Source organism: Thamnophis sirtalis, unplaced genomic scaffold (assembly GCF_051295495.1).
Source record: "Thamnophis sirtalis isolate CommonGarterSnake01/CBP01778 unplaced genomic scaffold, rThaSir2_p1.2 scaffold_10, whole genome shotgun sequence".
Classification (NCBI taxonomy): Eukaryota; Metazoa; Chordata; class Lepidosauria; order Squamata; family Natricidae; genus Thamnophis; species Thamnophis sirtalis.
In genome coordinates, this window is record NW_028261390.1 from 62,481,607 (window position 1) to 62,508,662 (window position 27,056).

The window sequence follows — 27,056 nt, forward strand, 5'->3', positions numbered from 1 at the left end:
CCGGGCGTCCTAGTCATGCGCAGCGCACGCATGCACATGCCACCACCCCTGCGATACCCAGCTGCTCGGCGGAAGTTGTGCAGGCACCGCACACTGTGTGTGCATGTGCAATTGGCCAGTTGTGTTATAAACAGCTATTGAATGCAGGCGGTGGCCCCTGCTCCCCGCTACTACGGGTACGGCTGTAATAGTGGCTAGAACCCACCACTGCCCTAGGGTCACATGGGGTCCCTTTTGCCACCTTTTGACAAACAAAATCAGTGGGGAAGCCAGATTCCCTTAACAACTGTGTTACTAACTTAACAACTGCAGTGATTCACGTAACAGCTGTGGCAGGGAAAGTCATAAAACGCGGGCAAAGTTCACTTAACAACTGACTTGATTAGCAACAGAAATATTTTGGGCTCAATTGGGGTCATAAGTCAAGGACTACCTATAATTGACGGTGTGCAAGCTTGATTGTCAACCTTCAGCTATTAGGCAAAATTGAAACAGACAAACTCTGTTAAGATTCTTCTGCACAGCACTGGAAATTCATCCCCAGCAACAATATTAAAAAAAGGATACCTGAATGTGCTTTTTTTTTTGTCTCACTTTTGCATGCTTATTTTATCACACCCTCAATAAAGGTGCTTACCTAAACCAATTAAACTTCAAGGTTCAAAGGAGGTTTGTAAATTATACATAGTTCCACTTCATGGAGGAAAACCGACTAATGTTATATTGTGGGGAAAATAACATTGTTCTGGGCAGTGGTGGGATTCAAAATTTTAACTACTAGTCTGTGGACATGGCTTGGTGGGCATGGCTTGGTGGGCGTGGAAAAGTAGTTTGACCCACCCCCCTCATCTTTGAAGGAGCCCCTCAAACAATGAAACACTGCTACCATCTCTCCCCTAGTCCTTCTCTTCATTAGGCTAGACTAGAGGTACCTAATTCCTGCATGCGTTCTTCGTATGTTTTAGCCTCCAGCCCTTTCATCATCCTTGTTGCTCTTCTCTGCACTCTTTGCAGAATCTCAACATCTTTTTTATATTGTGGTGACCAGAACTGGATGCAGCATTCCAAGCGTGGCCTTATTTAAGGCTTTGTAAAGCAATACTAGAACTTCACATGATCTTGATTCTATCCCTCTGTTAATGCAGCTTAATAATCCCTCTATTAATGAGGGGTCCTTGGTGCTCTCTGAGTTGGGTTGTCTTCTTGCAGACGTGCTTACTCTGATCATATCAGAGGACCTTTCCAGACAAGATTGACAGATGTGGTACCTTGCTCAACAGTAGTAACTGTGAGAGGGATCTTGGAGTCCTAGTGGACAACCATTTAAATAAGAGCCAGCCGTGTGCAGCAACTGCCAAAAAAGCCAACACAGTTCTAGGCTGCATAAACAGAGGGATAGAATCAAGATCACGTGAAGTCTTAATACCACTTTATAAGGCCTTGGTAAGGCCACACTTGGAATCCTGCATTCCGTTTTGGTCACCACGATGTAATAAAGATGTGGAGACTGTAGAAAGAGTGCAGAGAAGAGCAGCAAAGATGATTAGGGGACTGGAGGCTAAAACATATGAAGAACGGTTGCAAGAACTGGGTATGTCTAGTTTAATGAAAAGAAGGACTAGGGGAGACATGATAGCAGTGTTCCAATATCTCAGCGGCTGCCACAAAGAAGAGGGAGTCAAGCTGTTCTCCAAAGCACCTGAGGGTAGGACAAGAAGCAATGGGTGGAAACTAATCAAGGAGAGAAGCCACCTAGAAATTTCCTGACAATTAGAACAATTGATCAGTGGTCAAACTTTCCTCCAGAAGTTGTGAATGCTCCAACACTGGAAGTTTTTAATGTGTTGGATAACTATTTGTCTGAAGTGGTGCATGGTTTCCTGCCTAAGCAGGGGGTTGGACTAGAAGACCTCCAAGGTCCCTTCCGATAACTCTTGTTATTCTAAGATGGAGGAGAAGAATCCTGTGCTGGTCTCACCACCAACTCCAACCTCCAGCCAACCTGGGACTACCAAATCAAGGAGCCGAGCCCATCTTGACCTCCAGCTCAGCCCTACTACACCCACCCAGCCTCATCCCAGCCAGGGCCAACTTGACAAGCGGGAATCCAACCGATGCAGCACCTCCACCCAGCTCTTCTTCAGACGAGCCTCCAAGTTTCCATGGGGAGTAAAAGCGACAAGCCCCGCTTGAATGCCCGTCTTTGAGCGTTTGTTTGCGGTTCCCGCCGAGAAGTGAAAGGAGAAGGCAACTCCCTCGCTTGCCCTTTCTTTTCGATCCGGGCATGAAGCTACCTGCCCCGGGGCAGCTCCGAGCGACAGCCGAAGACCGGGCATGGACGCCTCGGGGACCTCCGTCGGCCCGCTTCTTCTCCCGGCCTCCGCCCGCGCCCCTTCCCTCTCGCCGGGCCGTTGCCGGTTCCGCCGAGCGGCCGTCGCCGTCGCGCATCTCTGCGGCCTGATTTTGCGCGGCAAAAGGTAAAACGAGGGCGCCGCGGCTCATTTCCTGGGAAACGGGTGGGAAGCCCCCGGGAGCTCAAGGGAATCCCGGGGCTGCTTTAAAGGGCTGGAACCTGGAACTGAAGGGTGCTTTGATGCCCCATGACGCCCCAAGGGGGGAGAGTTGTAGCGATCACCGGTGGGTAAAGGTCGGAAGGAGTTCGGCCGCCCAATTTGCGACTAGACCAGACTATGGTTGGCAGAGAACGAATGGCCCAAGGTCACCCAGATGGCATGGCATGGAAGAGAAGTGAAGAGAAGACAGAACAGAAGAATGGGAATGGGAATGGAATAGAATAGTAAAATATAGAGTAGAGTAGGATAGGATAGGATAGGATAGGATAGGATAGGATAGGACAGAGGAGAACAGAATAGAATGGGAATGGAATGGAATAGTAAAATATAGAGTAGGATAGGATAGAATACAATAGGGAATGGGAATGGAATAGAATAGAATAGTAAAATATAGAGTATAGTAGGCGAGGATAGGATAGAACAGAGGAGAATATAATAGAATGGGAATAGGAATGGAATAGAATAGTAAAATATTGAGTAGAGTAGGATAGGATAGGATAGGATAGGATAGGATAGGATAGGATAGGATAGAACAGAGGAGAATAGAATAGAATGGGAATGGAACGGAATGCAATAGAATAGTAAAATATAGTAGGATAGGATAGAATAGAATAGAATAGAATAAGTAATGGAATAGAATAGTGAAATATAGAGTACAGTAGACTAGGATAGGATAGGATAGAGCAGAGGAGAATAGAATGGGAATGGAATGGAATGGAATACAATAGTAAAATAAAGAATAGGATAGGATAGAATAGAATACAGTTGGGAATGGAATGAGATTGAATAGAATAGTAAAATATGGCTTGTAGAGTAGAGTAGGATAGGATAGGGTAGGATAGAACAGAGGAGAATAGAATAGAATGGGAATGGAATGGAATAGAATAGTAAAATATAGAGTATAGTAGGCTAGGCTAGAACAGAGGAGAATATAATAGAAGGAATAGGAATGGAATAGAATGGAATAGTAAAATATAGAGTAGGATAGGATAGGATAGGATAGGATAGGATAGGATAGGATAGGATAGGATAGGATAGAGGAGAATAGAATAGAATGGGAATGGAACGGAATGGACTACAATAGTAAAATATAGAGTAGGGTAGGATAGAATGGAATACAATAGGGAATGGGAATGGGAATAGAATAGAATAGAACAGTAAAATATAGAGTAGAGTGGGATAGGATAGTTGGAAGGGACCTTGGAGGTCTTCTAGTCCACCACCTCCCCCTGCTTAGGCAGAAAACCGTATACTATTTCAGACAAATGGTTCTCCAATCTCTTCTTAAAAACTTAAAAACTTGGGAATGTTGGAGCATTCACAACTTCTGGAGGCAAGTCTAGATTAATTGTTCTTGCTGTCAGGACATTTCTTCTTCATTCTAGGTTGCTTCTCTCCTTGATTAATTTCCATCAATTGCTTCTTCGTCTCCAGATGCTTTGGAGAATAGCTTGACTCCCTCTTCTTTGTGACAACCCCTGAGATATTGGAACACTGCTATCATTTCACCCCTAGTCCTTCTTTTCATTAAACTGGACATACTCAATTCCAGCAATCGTTCTTCATATGTTTTAGCTTCCAGTCCCCTAATCATCTTTGTTGCTCTTCTCTGCACTCTTTCTAGAGTCTCCACATCTTTTTTACATCGTGGCAACCAAAACTGGATGCAGTATTCCAAGTGTGGCCTTACCAAGGCATTATAAAATGTTATTAACGCTTCACGTGATCTTGATTCTGTCCCTCTGTTAATGCAGCCTAGAACTGTGTTGGCTTTTTTGGCAACTGCAAAGCTATAAAAAGTTGGGAATGCTTCAGGTAGCTGAAGGAAACAAGCAAGAGAGCATTGACGTTAATATGCTTTTGCTTTTGCAACGATGATGTGTTGAAAAAATATGTATGAAAGATTTTATATATTCTGTAGTTCATTGTCTAAAGTTTCCTTTTTTTCTTCTACAGATATATTGAACAAAGTCCATTTGTGCAATGGGCAATATTGAAGCTGCAGATGACGAATATCAGAGGTGATCTTTTGTTCAATATCAGGGATTATTCTAAAGAAAAGATTGTAAGTATTTTTAATGTTTTCTACTTTTATTATTTATTAATTTCTGGTCCAAGATCAAACCAACGTACATTAAAATCCATTCATCAAATTTAAACAATCGTGTGTAATTTATATAAAAGTAAAGCCCATCAAAGCTATGAGGGTTAATGTACCAATTGATTCTAATGGGCTAAAGCTACAGACAAAAATTTAGCCTCCACCCTGGAATGTTTAAAAAAGGATCCCTTAAAAGGAAAAGAATGACTTTCTTATTATGATGGAAATTAAACTTTGCAATAATTGAGTTTATAAATTTTAATCATCGTTTTCTATAAAATAGACATTTTAATAGACTGTGGGATATAGATTCAACCTCTTTATCTGAAGATATACAAATATGATTTTCATTGGAAGTATGAAATATTGGAATAGGAATGTTGAAATATATTCCAGTTGTCACCTTAATGCATCGCACATCAGTTTGGGCAAGGGAACAAAAGCCGCCTATGTGGAACATTCGTATTTTTAATATATTTATAATTGCTTTTACTCATACTTATTTTCTAGAAATACTTCAAGGTGGTGAACATATCTTACACTATATTGCCAAAAGTATTCGCTCACCCATCCAAATAATCAGAATCAGGTGTTCCAATCCCTTCCATGGCCACAGATGTATAAAATCAAGTACCTAGGCATGCAGACTGTTTCTACAAACATTTGTGAAAGGATGGGTCGCTCTCAGGAGCTCAGTGAATTCCAGCGTAGAATTGTGATAGGATGCCACCTATGCAACAAATCCAGTCGTGCAATTTCCTCGCTCCTAAATATTCCACAGTCAACTATCAGCTGTATTATAAGAACGTGGAAGTGTTTGGGAACGACAGCAACTCAGCCACGAAGTGGTAGGCCACGTAAATTCATCCAACATCAGTGTGTGACCTCGCAAATGTGCTTCTGGAAGAATGGTCAAAAATCCCCATAAACACCGTCCTGAACCTTGTGAACAGCCTTCCCAGAAGAGCTGAAGCTGTTATAGCTGCAAAGGGTGGACTGAGGTCATATTGAACCCTATGGATTAGGAATGGGAGGTCACTTACAGTAAGTTCATATGCGAGTAAAGGCAGGTGAGCGAATACTTTTGGCAATATAGTGTATATTCCTCTGGCCCATTTCTCAGCTGCTTTGGCCTGTGGGTGTCTGCTATGTGTTGTTGCCCAGCTGTTATTTTATGTTATGTATAGTTTCAACTTACTGTTTTTATTTTGTTTATAATTGTTAGGACCCTAGTTATGCATTTGAGATGGGGAGATGCACGTTTAATAAACAAACAAATATTTGGAACAATCATGTTTTTGGAAAAGTAAAACATACCATGCCAAACCAAAAAGGATTATATTAATCACTATCAAGCGATAAGATAAAACTATATATATATATATATATATATATATATATATATATATATATATATATATATATATATATATATATATATATATATATATATATATATACATACATACATACATACATACATACATACATACATACATACATACACACACACACACACACACACACATACATACATACATATATATATTTAGAGTCACAACCCCTAGTAAGCCCCAATTATGGGAGGAAGCTAAGGAAGCATATATATATATGTTATATTTGTGCTGATAAATAAATAAAGGGAGACTAGTATAGATCTATTTCAAGCTATTTAGCTCTCATCAGCTAGCCATACCCTTACTGGGATATATATACGTACGTACGTACGTACATACATACATACATACATACATACATACATACATACATACTGTTTTATCTTATCACTTGATAATGATTCTATTCTATTCTGTTCTATCAAAAATGTTTTGAATATTTTAATATATTAAAATAATGTATTGATAGAATAGAATAGAATAGAGTTGGTTATTGGCCAAGTGTGATTGGACACACAAGGAATTTGTCTTTGGTGCATATGCTCTCAGTGTACATAAATAAAAATAAAAATAAAATGTGTTTGAGGAAGGTGGGTGGTTATGAAATATAAATAATAAATAAATGTCGCTTTTCCTAAATAATTAAATGTATATCTCATTCTTCAGTCTAATAGTTCAACATTTCTTGATTATTTTGATTCTAATCCAGAAGTTGATAAGTACATTAGAGGAAAACATTAAGCACACCCTATCTTTCTTTGACAACATAGTGGTCAGAATGAAGCTTTGGAATTGGATGTGCTTCTAATAAACTAATTGTGGCCCATTTCCAGATAGTGGAGAGCACTTTCCTGTAAAAGTGATCTCTAAGTATAGCTCCCCATAAAGTAACAATACACAGTTCCAAAACATTTTCTGACTCTTGGGAATGTCTCTTGAGAGAGTCAGAAATGGAAAAAGGTGGAAGTAGAAAATATATATATATACATGTCGTTAAATGAAATTCAGCCTGTTCGATTTAAATGGATTTGTATGGAATAATGCTGATATTGTTATCAAAATTATAATGTCAACAAAAGCAATGCAAAATTACAAAAATGAGGGTTGAGAAGCTCACTTAAAGGATGTAAATTAAATACTATAAGCATTCATAATAGTAGTACATAATCCTATAAGCTTAAAGTTATACCAAAATCAGATTTGCTATGAGAATGTTTTTGGTACCATTTTTTTTTTGAAGTCTGGTTGATATAGATTCCTGTTCTGTCCCCCCTTCTCTGCTCGTTAAACAGACGGCAGGCAGGCAAACTTAAAAGGAACTTTCTTTATCAGTTCTCGGCTCCGACTGGCTTCGAGCCCAAAAATAACATAAATACAGTCTCTGACCAGATAACAGAATACCAAACAAAAACTCTTACAACACAATGCACTTCTCCAAGTGTATCCTTGAATCAGGGTTACAGAAAACGAAGCACTTTTCCAAGTGTATCTTACATAAACCACGACTGATGATCAATCAATGTTGAACAAACCAAGGAACGTTGACTCCTGCAACTAGGGCGTGGCACCATCCGTCCTTTTATCCCCAGAATATCCCCTAACGAGCCCCAGCTACATAATTAATCTTGCATCCTGAAAAGACTCACAGAAGACGTCTGCTGAGTCACAACAGATTCCTAACCATTAAAACATATGCAAAACCATTTGTTGCTGTTGTTTTATTATAACAATGTTTTCATCTACTTTGAAAATCAAGTCCACTGGACTACAGACTAAAGTTTTACTCTATGGATGTTTAAAAGATACATGTTTTACTTTAAAAATAACACGAACCTGTTGAAATTATTGTGCGCCCACACCCAGTACATATATTAAAAAATACACAAACACACACCTTTGGATTAACCGATTCTGGTTATCATGACACACAAAAAAACATGCTGAGGCCCTAGATAGAAGATAAAAGAAGATAAAAGAAGGACTAGGGGAGACATGATAGCAATGTTCCAATATCCCAGGGGTTGCCACAAAGAAGAGGGAGTCAAGCTATTCTCCAAGACACCTGAAGGCAGGAAAAGAAGCAATGGATGGAAACTAATCAAGGAGAGAAGCAACTTAGAACTGAGGAGAAATTTCCTGACAGTTAGAACAATTAATCAGTGGAACAGAAGTTGCCTCCAGAAGTTGTGAATGCTCCAACACTGGAAGTCTTTAAGAAGATGTTGGATAGCCATTTGTCTGAAATAGGGTTTCCTGCCTAGGCAGGGAGTTGGACTAGAAGACCTCCAAGGTTCCTTCCAACTCTGCTATTGTATTGTATTGAATGTAGGAAAGACTAACAAAGATGACAATAGGGCTAAACTATAGGATGAACAGCTAAGGGAACAATGTATGTTGAACCTAACAAAGAGAAGGATTAGGGGGTGACATTAGCTGTCTTCCAGTATTGAAGGGCTGTCACAGGAAAGAGAGCATTGATTTATTTTCCAAAGCACTGAGAGCAGAGCAAGAAGCAATGGGTGGAAATTTGTCAGAGGGCAATTCAACCTGGAAATAGGACAGAATTTCCTGATGCTAAGAATGATTAATCAATGGAAAAGCTTGCCTCTTAGAGTGGTGGGTGCTCCATCACTGGAGATTTTCAAGAAAATATTAGACAGCCATTTGTCTGGGATGCGTTAAGGTCTCCAGTCTTGAACTAGAAGATCTCTGAAGGATCCTTCCTGCTTTCTGATTCTATGACCCTATAGCAGTGGTGGCTAAGCTTTTTGTTGTTGTGTGCTGAAAGCGCACATGCACCCATAATGCAATGGGCGCGCGACCCCCCTTTGCGCCCCCTGCACATGCACATGTGACCCCCTCATGTGTGCCCTTTCCCTTGTGCATGCACATGCGACCCTCTGAGCTCCCCCTGCCCCGCACAGGTGCGCCCATCGTGCATGTGTGCCCGCCCCACACACATGCGTACATCTCCTGCGTGCCCCCACGCATGCGTGGCAGAGACCCGAAAACCAGCTGGCCAGCAGGAGGCTCATGCATGTGCGGGGTGGAGCTGAGCTGGGGCGACAGCTCGTGTTCCCCCAGCGAGGGCTCATCATGGCCCTATAGTATGTCATTATTTAGAGCCAAGGTGGCACAGTGGTTAAATGCAGCACTGCAGGCTACTTCAGCTGACTGCAGTTCAGCAGTTCGGCTGTTCAAATCTCCCCGGCTCAGGGTTGACTCAGCCTTCCATCCTTCCGAGGTGGGTAAAATGAGGACCTGGATTGTTGGGGGCAATATGCTGACTCTGTAAACCGCTTAGAGAGGGCTGAAAGCCCTATGAAGCGGTGTATAAGTCTAACTGCTATTGCTAACTGCTATTTCTTGAATATAGTCAAACCAAGATAAACACCTGAAACCAGCTGTAGTTGCAATGCATACTTTTCTGTTGTTCGTACTCCTATGTCACTAGGGGAACTGTTTAGTTACTGTAAATATCCCGAATAATGTTTACATTTTCTTTATGTAGCAAAATAAACCTTTTGAAAGACTTATGCATCTGTTACGGATATGTCCAAATGAAAGAACACCAGAGGACATTCTGCAGGTAAGAGATAACTATGAACTAACTAAGAACAATTATTTGATTGATAATTTTGAACACAATAACATGAAAAAAATGTATAGACAATTGTTGCTTATACAAATATTTCAATCCAGTCATTTAATTAATTTTTAACATTCTGTTTGATACATTCTGTCACCCTTTTTCCCAGGAATCCTAAAAGGTGGTAGCCATTATTGTATATAAATTTTGAATAATATTACTCATTTATTAAATGAAACATCTTGTACTTCCAATGATATCTATGCTGATCTTTTTATCTTTTAGTTGTGGCAAATTGATCCCTTCTTCCAAGAAGAAAAGAGAGGTTTCTTTTTTAATAGCCAAGCAATATTATTTCTTCACAGTAAACTGCATGTAAATAATTTGACTATTCTAATGATAATTCTGGATGGATTTCACTAACAACGAGAGTCTGTTGTTACAAACTTTTATAAATAATGGTACAGCATTATGGTAATAGATGTGAGAGTATTTTTTGGTTCTTTTACTTTTATTTCTACGCATAATCCAAGAAATCTATGTATATATATAAAAGGTAAATACCACTCACTCACCATGAAATCTCCAGAACCATAAAGCCTACAAATTTGACATTTGGCAGTACATTTGGAAGTACATGATGTTTCATTTAATAAATGAGTAATATGATTCAACATTTACATACAATAATATATTCCTCTTGGCTTCTAGGTGCTCAGTAAGAAAGGATTTGTCAAAATGGCCATCAGATCATTAGTATTTCTTATACAGTATTATATTAACACACTCTGATGCTAAGGAGTTAGACATTCTACTCTCCCTCCCCACCTGAAAAGAACTCTGTTCCAACTGCCAGTTGCAACTGGGTGCTGGTGGGATTAAAGGGCTCAAGCTCATTTATTTTATTGTTGTTAGACTTACAACAATGTCTTAATCTGTAACAGAAACTTATCTTACCATCTCTAGCGAAATAATACAGTGCCTTTTTAAACTACTCATTAATTTTCAAGCTTTAAGTGTCAATTTATCAAGCCCGATCGTAAATTTATCAGGCCCGATCACATAGTTTTATAGCGAAGAACGGGTATCCTGCTTGTATGTGTGTGTGTGTGTACACATACACACACACACACCGAGTATATGCTGTGTTGGCCGCAACTTGTAGGTCAAATACTACATGACAAGAGAAATGCTTATAATTTTCCATTTGACAGAGAAATAAGAGGGGATATTTGACTTTAGAGAACCCTGTCTCTGATTTTGGAAGGAGGTGAAATTAGGAAATCCTCTGGCATTTGGGATACTATCCAACAAAACCCAGCTTTTGTAGTTTTAATATGCTGTGTAATTACTTTCATGTGCTACTATATAAAGACACATTTTGTTAACTCTCTGTATAATAGACAGGCTTTTAGATCTCATAGATTTTTTATTTAAGTGTTTCAATATAAAAGCTTTTCTGTAAAGCTGATAAATATTGACAAGCGTTTTATCTTTTAACATTACATTATGAAATGTAACCTTACATATTGGGGCATTAACCGACAAGCTATGGTCTGTTTATCAAAATCTATGCCAGAGATTTGTTTGACTCGATAAATGTGATTTATAAATCATTATTTCTTGAAACAGTGACAATATTAGCAAAGTAAAACTATCCATCAACTAATAATCGGCTTTGCTAATGTAATTATTTGGATTTTTCCATTGGTAATTTGTCCACGGAAATCATTTTAAAGAAAGAAAGATTCCCGATTGGGAGTTCCTTTACAATAAAAACCGCAACTGTCAAATTAGAAGTCTCTTTCTATAAAAGCTTCTGAAAAAAAGAACCTATAGCGAACCTATCGCACGCAGAGCCCTCTCTCACCCCAGCTCAACTCCACCGCGCATGCGCATGTGCCTCCTGCCATCCAGCTGATTTTGGGGCTCTGCTGCACATGTGTGGGGCGTATGCGGGTGATGCGCATGCATGCGTGGCGGAGGCTGGGGTTAGGGAGTGGGGCAGGGGTTGGTTTCAACTGGTTCGCGGCGGTCCCTGCGAACCGGTTGGTCGGCGAACCCGAAAGTAAGTAACTTCCGGGAACGGCGACGGGCCCACCCGCCCGCCACGCTCCTTACCCGGTTTTGACGAGTTCTGCGCTTCCACGCATGCGCAGGACGCATACAGCGCCTGCGCGATCCTCCAGGAGCAGCTGGAGCATCGCACAGACGCTAGTACGCATGCGTGCACCGTGCGCGTGCACGAGGACGCCGCCTGGGGGCTTCCAGCTAAGTCCTTTGCGGCTTTTTGAGTGTTTAAGGTTGCCGACACCTGTGTTGGGGACTCAAGAAAAAATATGTTTCCCTGATTTATAATAAGATGAGTTAGGGCTTTAATTTGTTAAAAAAAATATTGCTTTAGTTGCATGATGACAGATTTTCCCTAAGTTGCTGCATCATAATTGTGCGTCATAGTGGTGTCACAATTTGCAAAAGCTGTAATTCTCTGCCTTCAGTCAAACTAGAATTAGAATATTTTATTGGACTCAAGGAATTCTGGGGTTTCCAATCAAAACACATCTGGATTGTGACTGGTAGTGGAGATTTCTGCTAGTTCTGCTTTTGGGAGACTTTGAATTATCCCAGTTCAGTTCTCTTGTGTTTTTTATTATTGACTATAATTTATATATAAGGGACATAGCATAAGATGCTAAGCTTGTCAATCAGAAGAGTTGGCAGTGGATGACAGATTAGGAACAGTTACCTTAGAAAACTCACCCAAGTTATATTAAAGCAATGCAGAGGCAGTTTTAATGAACAGAACAGAGTTGAGATGTGTCAGCCTGTTATCCTACAACAATAATTCTATTAAACATTGTTCCTTGAATTGAATGTGTCATTTGGGATATGTCACAGAGTGCTTGCCACTCCATTAAAACAGACTTCCTCTTAGACAGTCTGAGAAAAAGAGATGACAATTTAAAAGGACATAAAGTAGACATTAAGGGACGTGATGGCTCAGTGGCTAAGACGCTGAGCTTGTCGATCAGAAAGGTTGGCAGTTCGGCGGTTCGAATCCCTAGCGAGCTCCCGTGACTTGTCCCAGCTTCTGCCAACCTAGCAAGTTCGGAAGCATGTAAAAATGCAAGTAGAAAAATAGGAACCACCTTTGGTGGGAAGGTAACAGCGTTCCGTGCGCCGTTGGCTCATGACCACGGAGACATCTTCGGAGAGCGCCGGCTCTTCGGCTTTGAAACGGAGCACCGCCCTTAGAGTCGGGAATGAGTAGCACTTATGTGCGAGGGGAACCTTTACCTAAAGTAGACGATGTTGGATGAGATCTGAGAGTAAATACTAAGTTTCTGCCCAGATTCCCTGCCCAGAGTTGGATGGCATGCAAGTTTAATTATGGCTCATCACACAGTCAGCCAGATGTTCAGACTTGATTTGCCGTTTTTATCCACCCTTCCCAGGGATCTGGGATAGGCAGATGTTGATATTTTATGGCAGGGTCCTCAATCCCCAGGCGGCAGCCCGCTATCAGGCAGTGGCCAGTTCGGAATTGGGCTGCGTGAGTGACAGATGGGAGCGTACGCACACAGCTCAATTTGCAGGTGCTCACTGACCTGTCACTTATGCAAGGGCTGCGTGCGTGCCTGCATACCATAGAGTATTTAAAAGTGAAAATACACACCTCTCCATTTGCCATGCACTGGCCCAACAATGTCCACGGATGTCCTGAGCTTCATTTTTGCTGGCAGAGGGCTGCAGGAGGATCCCCCCCCCAGCCCCGCCTGAGGCACCACAAATGAGTGACATCGAGCTGGCCCGTTACCCGCCAGAAGGGCGAACGTCAATACCTCGCCCGACTAAACCGTGTCGCTAAAACCGCAACATCATCAACGCGGCGACAACAGCGTAGAAACAACAGCCCGGAGACAGAAGGGCGCTTTACAATAGTGCGGAGACAGAAAGCCAATTTAACTTAAGGTAAGGGTTAGGTTTAGGGTTAGGTTTAGGGTTAGGTTTAGGGTTAGGTTAAGGGTTAGATTTAGAGTTAGGTTAAGGGTTAGGTTTAGGGTTAGGTTAAGGGTTAGGTATAGGGTTAGGTTTAGGGTCAGGTTAAGGGTTAGATTTAGGGTTAGGTTTAGCGTTACGTTTAGCGTTATGTTTAGGGTTACATTTAGCGTTAGGGATTAGGTTTAGGTTTAGTTTCACAGCGCGCTTCTGTCTCCACGCTGTTGTCGGCGCGATTCAGTGCTCATTCGTTGGAGCGCTTTAGAACACGCGGTTTTACCACCGCGGTTTAGTCGGGCGTGGTTTTGTCGTTCGTCCTTTCATTGGTGAACTGAGCTATCCACGTCCCCCCTGGCCACACCCCCTGGCCCCCTGAGGTACAACACAATCCTGGTGCGGCCCTCAATGAAATCGAGCTTGACACCCCTGGCTTAGTCTCATAAATAAAGCTAAAAGGAACTCATAAAGCTAAAATGAATTTAGAACATTAAGATTCTGAAAATGTGCACAGTGCTAAATTGATAGTGCCTTGCCGTCAATCCCCGTATTGCTTGTAAAATAAGTTCTCCTCCTGCCCCCTGTAGATGCAGTTGTGTTTGAAGACAAGCAGAGCCTTTCACAGCTTGCCCAGCGATGCACAACAGAAGCTCTGCCAAGCTTTCATCTATCAAAAGTAAGTAAGGAGCCTGGGTGATACTATTGGAGAGCAGATGAGATCCATAAGCTCTCATCAGAAAGCTAGGTCAGAAGGTGAACGTTTTTCAAGAAAGCTGAAATTTTTTCCCAATTAAATATTTATCGTTCTTTAGAAATGACCTGCCCCATTACAATAAAATATTGACAGATGAAAGCTACCATAATATTACTTTGGTATTCCACGATTCAACAGCCGCCTTCTAATGGAGAACTCCTAGACCTTTGGTGACTAAGAAAAATACAACAGTATAGATGGCTGTTACTTTGAAAGATAATGTATACAGCTCATTAAAGTATTGTGTATTGTTTTTTTCCCCTAGCTGGCACTTTACAGCTTGTCTATAAAGTTTCCAACAGACCTTCATTTAGTAGAGGGAACATTTTCAAGTTGAGGACAAAAATTAGAGGAGATTCTTTAGCTATGGTATCAAGTTTTGCTTGCAGTTTGCATAATCCACAGATGTATCTGTTGGCCGAGTCATCTGGTGCTTCGTAGACCCTTTAAAAAAATAATTGAAACCAAGCACTTTTTAAAAGAATTTGGCCTTTACTGTTTTTAAATGGATTTTTTTTTCAAAATGCTTCGGGATTATTTTAGCAATGATTTATAAATGTACGGAAATATATTCTTTCCAAACATGGATCCTCTTGATTAATGCTAGAAAATGGACACGGTGTTGGCACTTAAAAAAGCTGTGCTGAAATATATTTGAAGAGAGGGAAGTGACCTTGCTGAATTCAGATATATGACAATAGCAATAGCACTTATATACTACTTCACTGTGTTTTACAGCCCTCTCTTAAGTGTTCTGACCAAGGCTTCCCAAGACCATGAAGCAACTCCTTGTCCTGCCAAAAAAAACCTTTTATTAATTTATTGTGAATTCTGCTCATTCACATCCAGCAAAGTCTTTCAAGGGAGGATTTACAGTCACCAACTTTATCTGGCTTGGAGAGCTGACAGGCCGATATCTGTGAAACTTGGCAAGGAGTCTAGAAGAGTCACGAACCAATTAAGTGAACTAATTATCTCCTGCAAACTCCACTCCCTTTTCGCTCCTCTTTTATTTCCCTGAGGGGCCATTCATCGTCCATCTGTGGCCTTACTCCCAAGTCGACCCCTGTTCTTTAGCTGATCCCTTCGTCTGGCAACTCTGTGTATACGCACACTGGGAACAGGCTCCAGCTGTTCATCTGCCTCACTGATGTCTGACTCTGAAGGCAGCTGATAAGTGGCATACGGCTCTGGCCCTCTCTCTGCCTCTGAGACAGAGCACTCAAGAGAGACTTCCCCAGACTCTAGGACTGGCCCATCTTCCTCCCCAACCACCTCATTGTCCAAATCTGCTGCCAGCTCCGCTGGGCGCTGGCGGGCCACAACACTAAGTGGTTTACAGAGTCAGCCTATTACCCCCAACAATCTGGGTCCTCATTTTACCCACTTCGGAAAGATGGATGGCTGAGTCAACCTTGAGCCAGTGAGACTTGAACTCCTGGCAGTCGGTAGTCAGCAGAATTAGCCTGCAATACCCTATTCTAACCACTGCACCACCCTAACTCTTCATGGCAAAGCAATGAAATTCATGAATATTTTGTGTCAGAGTATGCCATTTCTAAAATTGCAATAAATATGATTTTCCACTTAATAGAGGAAAGATCCTTCTAAATATTATTGCAATAATGCCTCAATATAAATAAATTAATGCCAGAGCAATTATTTTGCTAAGATTTCCTGCATTGTATCCAGTCAAAAGCAAGAAAAATCTCTGCAGAAGGGTGCCAGAAAGAGATGCGTTTAACATATCTATGCATTCTTTATGGCTTTATTTTATTTTATTTTATTTATTTGTTTTGTCAAGCGTGTATGAGATAATAGATATAAATATACAAGTTTATGAATACATGAAATGGATGCAAATAAATGGGATGGTTAGGACAGGGAAGTTAGGCATCTTGGTGCATGCCCCTTACAGACCTCTTAGGAATGGGGTGAGATCAACAGTAGACAGTCTAAGGTTAAAGTTTTGGGGGTTTAGGGAAGAAACCACAGAGTCAGGTAGAGCATTCCAGGCATTGACCTCTCTATTGGTGAAAAGTAAAGTAAAGTCCTTTACATGTGTACTTAATGTCCTCTAAAAATCAAGGAGACTGAATGTACCTGATAAGGTTCTATGTGCAAATTAATAAATCATCTGCAGAAAATCCTCCAGATTTCACGCAAGTAGCAACATGCATGTGATGGATAATGAATTTTGGGACACAGCAAGAACAATTCCATATTGTCTTTTTCTGACTATAAATACAGAACTTTGCCTTCACGTTTTGGCCTAAAAGCGTAAAGATTTTTTAAAAATAAATACATCTAATTTAATGATATCAAACATCCATTGTTTTCCCCCAAAGAGATGAAGCTGGTAGCACTTTTATTACAACTTTGTGCTTAGGAAAAAAAAATTACTTGGGCAGAGGGCTTCAGGTTGGCTTGACATGAGTACTTATAACAACTTAAGTGTGGAGGGTGAGAATTTTCTGATTATAGATATTCATGCTCATATTGCCTGTGAAATCTTGTGGCCTAATGAGTGGCCTCATTCCTGTGCTTTGAACAAAATATCATGAAGCAAAATCATTCAAGATTATATCTATCCACATCACCTTTTCCAAGTAGATGACTTGAAAAATGTTTGCTTCTAAACGTATTGCTGAAATTCATGAAGCTGTAGAGTTAAGTAGTTTAGTTCTTTGATGATAAGAAACGTAATATTTTATTCTATTGCTTGTACCAAACATCAGGACATATTTCTAAAGGTACAATACTCAATTACTACTGAGTAAATCCAATGAAACTAAATAATATTTGGAACAGGTTGGTAGGATTGTTCTATGATCATAGAAAGAAGGTATAAAAGGTCTGAATATTTGAAAATAATGATGACTATTTACCTATTACTAAAGATTTATCATCTACTCCATACAAGGATATCCCTTTGTTTAAAAAGAAAATCAGTTGCTGATCGCATCTAAATATTGTAGAAAATGACTTCTAAAATATTGCTCTTATAGATACATAGCTGGAACAGTCATTATGAAACAAGGACATCTGGCAACTGAATGTTACTTACTGTTGTCTGGCAAGCTGAAATTCATGATATCTGATGAAAAATGTGAAAAGGGGATTTTTGCCTCCAAAGCATTGTATGAACTGGAAGAAGACGATTTCATAGGGGTAACGATTTTCCTCTTTATAAAATACAATAATTTGTGCAGATGCTGATTCTCAGGGATGGCAAACTCAAGGCCCGAGGGCCAGGTCTGGAACGCAGCCCTCCCCCCCCCCCGAGCTCCATTTTTGCCGACAGAGCTCTCGGGCCACCACAGGTACCCCCGAAACTATTGACATTGAGCTGGCCAAGCCCACCCTGGCCACACACCCTAATACCCCCCCCCCGGCCGAGGTCAAACACAACCCTGATGTGGCCCTCAATGAAATCGAGTTTGACACCCCTGGCGTAGAGAGTTAAAAACATGAAAGAGAAATGCGTCAAGAATAATTTTAAACTTGTATTAAGAAAGAATGTACAACCATTGATTGCTAGGAATTTTAAATGTTTCCAATACATAATTCCACTTCTATGGCAGTGTAAATAGTTTTCATGAACATCCACTGAGAAAGGGACCATGGCAAAAATGAGACCTTTGATTCCCAACCCATTTAGGCAGGCCAATAAGATACCATAGCCAATAGTATCAATAGTTCTCAAGTTGCAGAGGTGGGTTGCTGTTGGTTCAGCCCAGATTGGCTGAACCGGTAGTAGCGGTGGTGGGAGGCTCCGCCCACCCACCCGGACGCTTCTGCACATGCCCAGAAGTGTTGTGTGCGCATGCGAGCATGCGCGGGAGCGCACCCAAACCAGTAGTAAAGAAATTAGCAACCCACCTCTGCCAAGCAGACACATTCCTGTTCTGATCTCCCTTCTCCGCCAAGGAATGAAAGCCGAAACCAACGTAAATGAGAAGGTTTCTTTTAATCAGTCAAGACTCTCGTTGGCTGCAAGCCACATAAACAAAGAGATAAGCACTCTGGCAGCAAGTCCTACAAAACGTGGCAGCAATGCAAACAAACTCTGGCAGCAATCCAGCCTGCCAAGTTTGTTTCTTGTTAGTCCTTAACGTTGACTTCTGCAGAAAGGCGTGGCACAAGCAGTCTCTTTTATACTCAGGAGAGGATCTTAATAAGCATCAGCTGAGCGTAATCACCTCTTGTAATTACGCCGTTGTTCTTGACGCCGAGTAGCCCTTCGACAGCGTGCATCCCGGAACAACTCACAGGTGTTTTCTGGATCACTCACTCTTGTCTCCTCCCCACTGATCCAAGGCTCAGATGCCACCTGGTGGCCAACCAGTCTCTCCTCGCCCTGCTCGGAGTCGGAACCCTGTCCAGGGTCCTCCACCTCTTCTAGGGCCGACTCATAAGACCCCTCGCTGTCGGAGTCTGGCGGCAGCTCCAACAGTTCCTGCCGGGCCACAACACATTCCCTTCATTTGGGTCCCAACATAAATCATTCAGGAGAATGACCAATGCTGCCTCTTCCCCCACAGATGGGCTTGAATCCAGACTGAAAAGGATCTAAATAATCCATTTATATTGTACTGTGGCCTCACCATCTCAGCAATCTTCTCAAAGAGCAGACATTGGAGACAGAATGATAAGAGTAACTTTGATATAACTAAGTAATATGCTTTTGTACGTTTTTCTTAGTAAATTTATAGAAAGGTGGACTAAAAACTGCTCTCATTTTTCAAGGAAACCTGTCTGTTGACAAACCTGAGACGTCCTGCTTCAGTTATTTGCAAATCTGATACTGAACTTCTTGTGATTGACAAAAAGGTATGGGATCTAGACTTTTTTTCTCCCCAAAATGTTTTAAATTTGGCAGTGTTAACATTTGTTGTTGTTGTTGTTTATTAAACTTGTATGCCGCCCACTCCTGGAGGACTCCGGGCGACTCCGTTTGCTTGGAGAGATCCGTTCCAGCTGTGACATTGATGTACACAATATCACTACCTACATTTTTGTTTTTGCTCAATTTATTTCCGAGATATTTGATGGGTCGCAGCAGCAAAAACAGGAAGTTGTTTTGTAGCGTGGTAAGGTGTAATGCATGAGTTAAAGCATACATTTTTCGCAGACCCTTTTCGTGCAACAGTTAAACTGGATGATGGATTATATGGAAAGGAAAGGAAACTCAGAGGTGGATCAGGATGAGTAAGCCATCAAATTCTGTTTATGATAATGATGTTTGTTGCATCATGGATTTTTATTTTTTTTAAAATATTTGCTGCTGAGGAAAAGTATTAAAATGTTAAGTGTAGGTAGTTAAAACCCAGCCCTCTCCTAGAATATTAAATATGTTAGGAAATATTAAAAGGGCAGAATATTTCCCCCTAAAAGGGAGGCAGAAACTCAGCCCCCCCCCTTTTGTCGATGTGCCATAATGTCTATTCTACATAACGAAGATCTACCTCCTTCAGGCAGAGCCATAATAAGAATCCCAAAGACCTTTCATTACATCATCCCACAGCAACAGCTCAACCAAGCTTGGGACTCAAAAAACAACCTACACAATTTCCCCTGTGTGGCCTCATGGGAGCCTAACAATCAGAATACAAGCTCAAATTCAATAGCCCAGAGAGGGCATAAAACCCAGGACTCTCAGCATTTCTGCCCTGTTTCTTCAAGATCTTCAAGGTATGTGGAGGAGCCGAGGTGGCGCAGTGGTTAGGGTGCAGTACTGCAGGCCACTTCAGCTGACTGTTATCTGCAGTTCAGCGGTTCAAATCTCATCGGCTCAAGGTTGACTCAGCCTTCCATCCTTCCGAGGTGGGTGAAATGAGGACCCGGATTGTTGGGGGCAATTTGCTGACTCAATTTGCTAAAAATCTGTAAACCGCTTAGAGAGGGCTGAAAGCCCTATGAAGCGGTATATAAGTCTAATAAATAAATAAATAAATAAATAAATAAATAAATAAATAAATAAATAAATAAATAAAGTGATCCCCTTTTTCCCCAAGGGCTCAAAACTATGTGGTCCTGTCCCGTGACCCGACAAAAGTGCGAACGTCAAAAGCGCGCCGACAAAACCGCGGCGCTAAAACCGCAATGTCAAAAGCGCGCCGACAACAGCGCGCCGACAGAAGCGCGATTTAAGTTAAGGTAAGGTTTAGGTTTAGGTTTAGGGTTAGGTTTAGGGTTAGGTTACAGCGCGCTTCTGTCGGCGCGCTGTTGTCGGCGCGCTTCAGCGCTCATTCGTCGGCGCGGTTTTGTCACCGCGGTTTAGTCAGGCTGCTTTTGTCATTCGCGCATTTGTGGTGGAACCGTCCTGTTCACCATTCAAACCATCTTTCCAAACACCCTCCAGGTTTACGATGTCATTCTCCCCACTTGGAACTGAACCCAGATGGACATTTCTTCCAACAGGAGGAAGCGCCAAGCTACCAGCTGCACCCTCAGCAGTTGAACAGAACAGCAAAATAGATAATAGATCAATCTCTTCCTTCAGAACTAGGTACAACATACAGGTTCATCAGATGGACAGGGAGGAGGAGATGACCAGATCACCTGCGCCATTAATACAGGGCTATGGAGAACTGTGTTGATTCAATGCAAGGAAAAAAGAAAAATGCATTGACATTTTCAGAAATAGGATGGATTTCCCACAGGCAAGCCTCTTGGAAATTTCCAGAATATGTATTCTGCCACAAGAGAGAGAGAGGGAGAGAGAGACCAGATTAAGCAGCAACTAATTTCTCAGAGCCTCACTGACTCTGGTAACTGCCTCTGAAGGAAGCTAACTCTATAAGCACCCAAAGCAAAAAGGCAGAATGTGTGAGATTAATTACATTAGTTAATTATTTAAAACAGTGTCCTCATTTATGCTTTCACTGCAGTCCTGCAAAAGAGGTAATGCATGAGCCAAAGCATTTCCATCATTGCTCTTGAAGACTTGCCTATCTATTTTAGCCTTTAGGTTCTCTGTGTCCCAAAGTGCCCACCCAGAGAGCCTCTCTTGATTCCAATGTGTTTAACATAAGTATGGTTTGGCATATCAATCAAACCAGTCAGTCCTAGAGGAGATCAACCCTGGCTGCTCTTTAGAAGGCCAGATCCTGAAGAGGAAACTCAAATACTTAGGCCACCTAATGAGAAGGAAGGACTCCCTGGAGAAGAGCCTCGTGCTGGGAAAGATGGAGGGCAAAAGAAGAAGGGGACGACAGAGAACGAGGTGGCTAGATGGAGTCACTGAAGCAGTAGGTATGTGAGCTTAAATGGACTCCGGAGGATGGTAGAGGACAGGAAGGCCTGGAGGAACATTGTCCATGGGGTCACGATGAGTTGGACATGACTTTGCAACTAACAACAACAAATGGTATGGCATAAATTAAAGCTAGGTTGGTAAGTGCCTTGTCCCCTTAAATGTTGTACTAATGGACATTCCCCGTAACACTTATCATCAAATCAACATTTTTCTCCTGTATGCATATTGGACTTACTTGGACTTAATCTTCGTAAATGTCAACGTCCACAAGGCAGTGACCGTTGCATTGTGAAGGCCAAGGGCAGAACGTCACGGATTACAGAGCTGTTTATCCGTGTGTTGTCCTGCCATTGGATTCTCAGCTTGTTTCACGGTTCCGTCGCCACGGGAACCAACACTCCTTATTTATCCGGGCTTGTGACCGGCTATGGTTTCCCATAGGCTGGGTTTGTATGCATATTCATAACTATAACATTCTGATTGACCATCAAGGCTAAAGAAGAGACTCCTACGAGATTTTAGGTGTAAAATATAAATCATCCTTGTGGTATTTTACAGTTCTGTCAACACTCTAATCTTCAGCAATTAACTTCATGTTTTTCCTCTTGGTGTTATAAGTTTAACTGCAGTAATCAAAATATATTTCTAATGCATTAGCTATATTGGTAGATTTTATAATATTTTGTTTTACAGTCATAGTAACAGGGCAAAGCGTATGATTGGGAAATCAACCTTCCTTGATTTTTTCCATTGTACTTTTTTGCTTAGTATAATCAACATAGAATAGAATAGAATAGAATAGAAAGAATAGAATAGAATAGAATAGAATTCTTTATTGGCTGTGTGATTGGACACACAAGGAATTTGTCTTTGGTGCTTATGCTCTCGGTGTACATAAAATACAAGATACATTTGTCAAGAATCATAAGGTACAACACTTAATGATAGTCATAGGATACAAATAGCAATCAGGAAACAATCAATATCTATCAATCATAAGAATACAAGCAACAAAGTTACAGTCATGTAGTCATAAGTGGGAGGAGATGGGTGATAGGAACAATGAGAAGACTTAATAGTAATAGTAATGCAGCCTTAGTGAATAGTTTGACAGTGTTGAGGGAATTATTTGTTTAGCAGAGTGATGGCATTCGGGGGAAAACTGTTCTTGTGTCTAGTTGTCTTGGTGTGCAATGCACACACAAATAGACTTTATTTCTGTCATTCCTACCAGCACGAAGATCTGAACTGGAATAATTTAGGAATCATTTCATTAATTTATTTTTGAAGAACAGATTTTAAAATAACAATGAAATTGGCAATTTATTTCCAGCTTACAAATGTTGACACTGTATTCTGTTACACTAATCCACAAAGCTTTTATATAGCTAATGTGCTTTCATTCAGCAATTGTGGCCTAGATTGTTGACACATTAGAGAAGAATTTGACATGTGCAAATTCAATTTAATTAAACAATACTTTTGCAGAAGTTATATTGAGCTGTCTGTATATTAAAGGTTCCTTGACACAGCAATAAAAATATTCCTCTGCCTATCTCCAAGTCTTAATTATAGATCTGTGTAATACTGTAATATAATTTTATGTGTGTTGTGTTGCAATAAGACATTGAAAAAGCTCATTCAGAGAAAATAAAGAGTTGGATTTTCTTCCTCTAGTCCTTAATTCTATTCTGGTCTAGATCCAAAATGCATTTTAATATACTAGAAGTGAAAGTTGATCCTATTTTGCATGTGGGTACATTTATAATCCATTTGCTTGCCATATTGTTCATATATTTCTCTAATGATTCTCATTAGAGAATTTTGGGCAGGAGTGCAAATGGGAATGGCGAAATAACATTTAATGCTTTAATTATCCCTGAGAACAATGCAAAATATTATATTTATCATTCAACCTCAGCATTTGTGGGAGAGTTTTCTTGTGAGAATAACCAGAAAAACAGCGTGGAAGCTCTGAGATAAACTTTAAGAGGATCTTCATATTCATTTTCGCCGACGTGGTTTTCTGACTAATAATCAGGAGACAGCCAGATGTTTCATGCAGTTGTATGTTGATTTGTTAATAGGTTTGTCCATCAAATTGAAAGTAAATAGTTAGGCAGAACTGGATGAGATCCATGATCCTGGTGTGTTGAAATCTCCGTGCATTTGGTTAAGTCGTTTGTCCTATAGAGCAATATTGTCATAGATTCTTCAGCTAATTCGAGATCTATGGATGTGAAAAGGGCTGTGACATTGAATGAGCCCATGATTTCATCCTCACCTATTGTCACATCATTGACTCTCTGACCATCCTAGGCCAAGCCAAGACCAAACAAAGCTGGGGAATTCCTGGAGGTCTGGCACTCTGACAAATTGTACATCAGTGTTGTTAGTTGCGAAGTGGTGTCCAACCCATCACAACCCCATGGACAATGTTCCTCCAGGCCTTCCTGTCCTCTACCATCCTCCGGAGTCCATTTAAGCTTACACCTATTGCTTCGGTGATGCCATCCAGCCACCTCATTCTTTGTCGTCCCCTTCTTCTTTTGCCCTCGATCATTCACAGCATTAGGCTCTTTTCAAGTGAGTCCTTCCTTCTCATTAAGTGGCCAAAGTCTTTGAGTTTCCTCTTCAGGATCTGGCCTTCTAAAAAGCAGTCAGGATTGATCTCCTCTAGGACTGACCAATTTGATTGCCTTGCAGTCCAAGGGACTCACAGGAGTCTTCTTCAGCACCATAGTTCAAAGGCCTCCATTCTTTGGCACTCAACCTTTCTTATGGTCCAACTTTCACAGCCACACATTGCAATGGGCATCAATAGAAACAAACATAAACAACATCTACATAAGGTACAACAGAGACAAGCCACAGGCCAAACAGACCAAAACACCTCCCCACCAGCAATCAGCATGCAGATGATCATAATTAACCCCTGATTAACATCAGACCAACAATGAAGAAGTAAACAACACCCCAAACAAGGAATTGTAAAACAAACTAACAATAAACAGCCTAATCAAAGCACCTCCAAGACCACCCCACCAATACTGACAAGATAAGTCACTAGAATATAAACCAAGAGCAAACCCCACTCCTTACTAGCACTGATGATGTTACCTAGTGTGGTAATGAAATGCCTACAAGAAAACAACCAAGCTTGGAGAGCACCAAGGAGCCCTAATTTCAACCCTGAGGCTTTATTCTCTTTATCAATAAAGTCACTTTGTCAGAAATATACCAAAGACACATTGCACAGGCTTATAAAATTGGTGCTTCCAAAACAGCAGTAATAATGGTTTCAGAGCTTAACTATTGCCATGAAATTGTCAGAGTGCGCACAACGTGATTACTGTTTTGAGACAATCCAGGACCAAAATACAATACACAGAGTTTTTGTCTTTCCAATAGTGGTTTATATACAAGACCTATATATAGTATATCACAGAAGTGAGTACACCCCCTCGTATTTTGTAACTCAGCAGTTTAGACATTAATGGTTGTGTGTTGCGTTATTTTGAGGGGACAGCACATTTACACTGTTATACAAGTTATATGCTCACTACTTTACATTGTATCCAAGTGTCATTTCTTCAGTGCTGTCACATGAAAAGATATACTGAAATATTTACAAAATGTGAGGGAATGTACTCACTTCTGTGCTATAAAGATACATATTAGGCAAATACCAGGCAAGCAAGTAATCTTCAACTCTACATGGGGAACCACAATGGAGATAGAATACGAGGAGAGAGATACACGAGGAGAGAGAGAGATGCCCTCACATGGCCTCCCTTATATATACAGCTTCTTAAAGTGGCAGTAACCCTGCTGACTCATTCTCATGTCATCATCTCAGTTTACAGCCTTACAGGAGCTGGTCAGCTATTAAATCATCATTATACTGACAGAAACCATTATTGTTTTGGGTTTTTGCTTCAGGCTCTGAAATGTGAGGAAATTGTGTAATTTAATTTATTTTAAGTGTTTAATTCTAAGAGGAAGCAACCACATTAAGCAGGTGAAAAAGACTTCTCAAAGAAGAAGAAAAAAGAAATCATACTTTATAACACGGCCTATGTTGAAATAAATATCTACAGCATGAAAGTGTTAATAGTTTAGGTTTTCTCTTACATTTTTAATACGTTCTACCTTTGGGAACTGAATATGTAATAAACGGAGATATGAGGATGAGTCATCAGGCTGATAATACTGCCAGCATCAGACATTAACTTTAAATATTTATGTTTTTTTCCATGATAAAAAGTTGTGACATGCACTTTAAAGAGTGGAGCGGATTCTCCCTGTTCAAGGCAAGGCTTTATCACCTGGTGGTGTGGCAGAAATTGATAGAGGTGGAAATATGCTTTCCACGGCGGTTTCCAAATTCAGAGTGTTAATTGTAGTTTGACAGTTTGCTTGACCTTTTCACCAATACTAAGAAATTGAGGAGAGTAACAGAAATAAATTGGCGAGAAAGGATTTCTCTAAAGACTGAAATGAATACAGAGAATCAGTGGTGGGTTTCAAAAATATTTGGAACCTACTCTGTGGGTGTGGCCTCCTTTGTGGGAGTGGCTTGCCGGCCATGTGACCTGGTGGGAGTGGCTTGCCGGCCATGTGTTTTTTCTTTCTTTCTTTCTTTCTTTCTTTCTTTCTTTCTTTCTTTCTTTCTTTCTTTCTTTCTCTCTCTCTCTCTCTCTCTCTCTCTCTCTCCTTCCTTTTGTCTCTCTGTCCCTTTTTTCTTTTTTCTTTCATCTCTCTCACTCTTTTTCTTTCTTTTTTCTTTTTTTTATTTATTTCTTCCTTTCTCTCTCTCTCAGTGTGTGTGTGTGTGTTTGTGTGGCAATGGTGGGTTTCAAAAAAATTTGGAACCTCTTCTGTAGGTGTGGCCTGCTTTCTGGGTCCACTGGTGGAAACTCTTCTAACCGGTTCGGTAGATTTGACAAACCGATTCTACTGAATAGGTGCGAACTGGTAGGAACCCACCTCTGCAGAGAATTTTAAAGAATAATGGCTACAATTATTGCAATAAGTGTGATCTTGTTTAGTCTGATATCTTGGGGTTAATTTCTGATGAGTAAGTTTAAAATAAGAGGGACGCGGTGGCTCAGTGGCTAAGATGCTGAGCTTGTCTATCGGAAAGATCAGCGGTTTGAATTCCTAGTACCGCGTAATGGAGTGAGCTCCCGTTACTTGTCCCAGCTTCTGCCAACCTAGCAGTTTGAAAGCATGCAAACAGCGTTCTGTGCGCCTTCAGCGTTTAGTCACGCCGGCCACATGACCACAGAGACGTCTTCAGACAGCGCTGGCTCTTCGGCTTTGAAATGGAGATGATCACCACCCGCTAGAGTCGGGAACGACTAGCACATATGTGCAAGGGGA

The 27,056-nt window shown here is 40.9% G+C and overlaps 1 protein-coding gene across 2 annotated transcripts in view; it reads left to right on the forward strand.

Moving 5' to 3' along the window:
* The first annotated feature begins 2,248 nt into the window (after nucleotides 1-2,248).
* The window catches only part of LOC148043912 (cyclic nucleotide-binding domain-containing protein 2-like), a 48,480-nt gene continuing 23,672 nt past the window's right edge, over nucleotides 2,249-27,056 (forward strand). For both annotated transcript variants that reach the window (XM_087723795.1, XM_087723794.1), the window contains exons 1-6: nucleotides 2,249-2,477; nucleotides 4,530-4,638; nucleotides 9,583-9,660; nucleotides 14,244-14,332; nucleotides 17,419-17,581; nucleotides 19,160-19,243. In XM_087723795.1, the coding sequence (XP_087579921.1) occupies nucleotides 2,335-2,477; nucleotides 4,530-4,638; nucleotides 9,583-9,660; nucleotides 14,244-14,332; nucleotides 17,419-17,581; nucleotides 19,160-19,243 (666 nt within the window). In that variant the 5' untranslated portion in view covers nucleotides 2,249-2,334. The remainder of the gene's footprint in view (nucleotides 2,478-4,529; nucleotides 4,639-9,582; nucleotides 9,661-14,243; nucleotides 14,333-17,418; nucleotides 17,582-19,159; nucleotides 19,244-27,056) is intronic.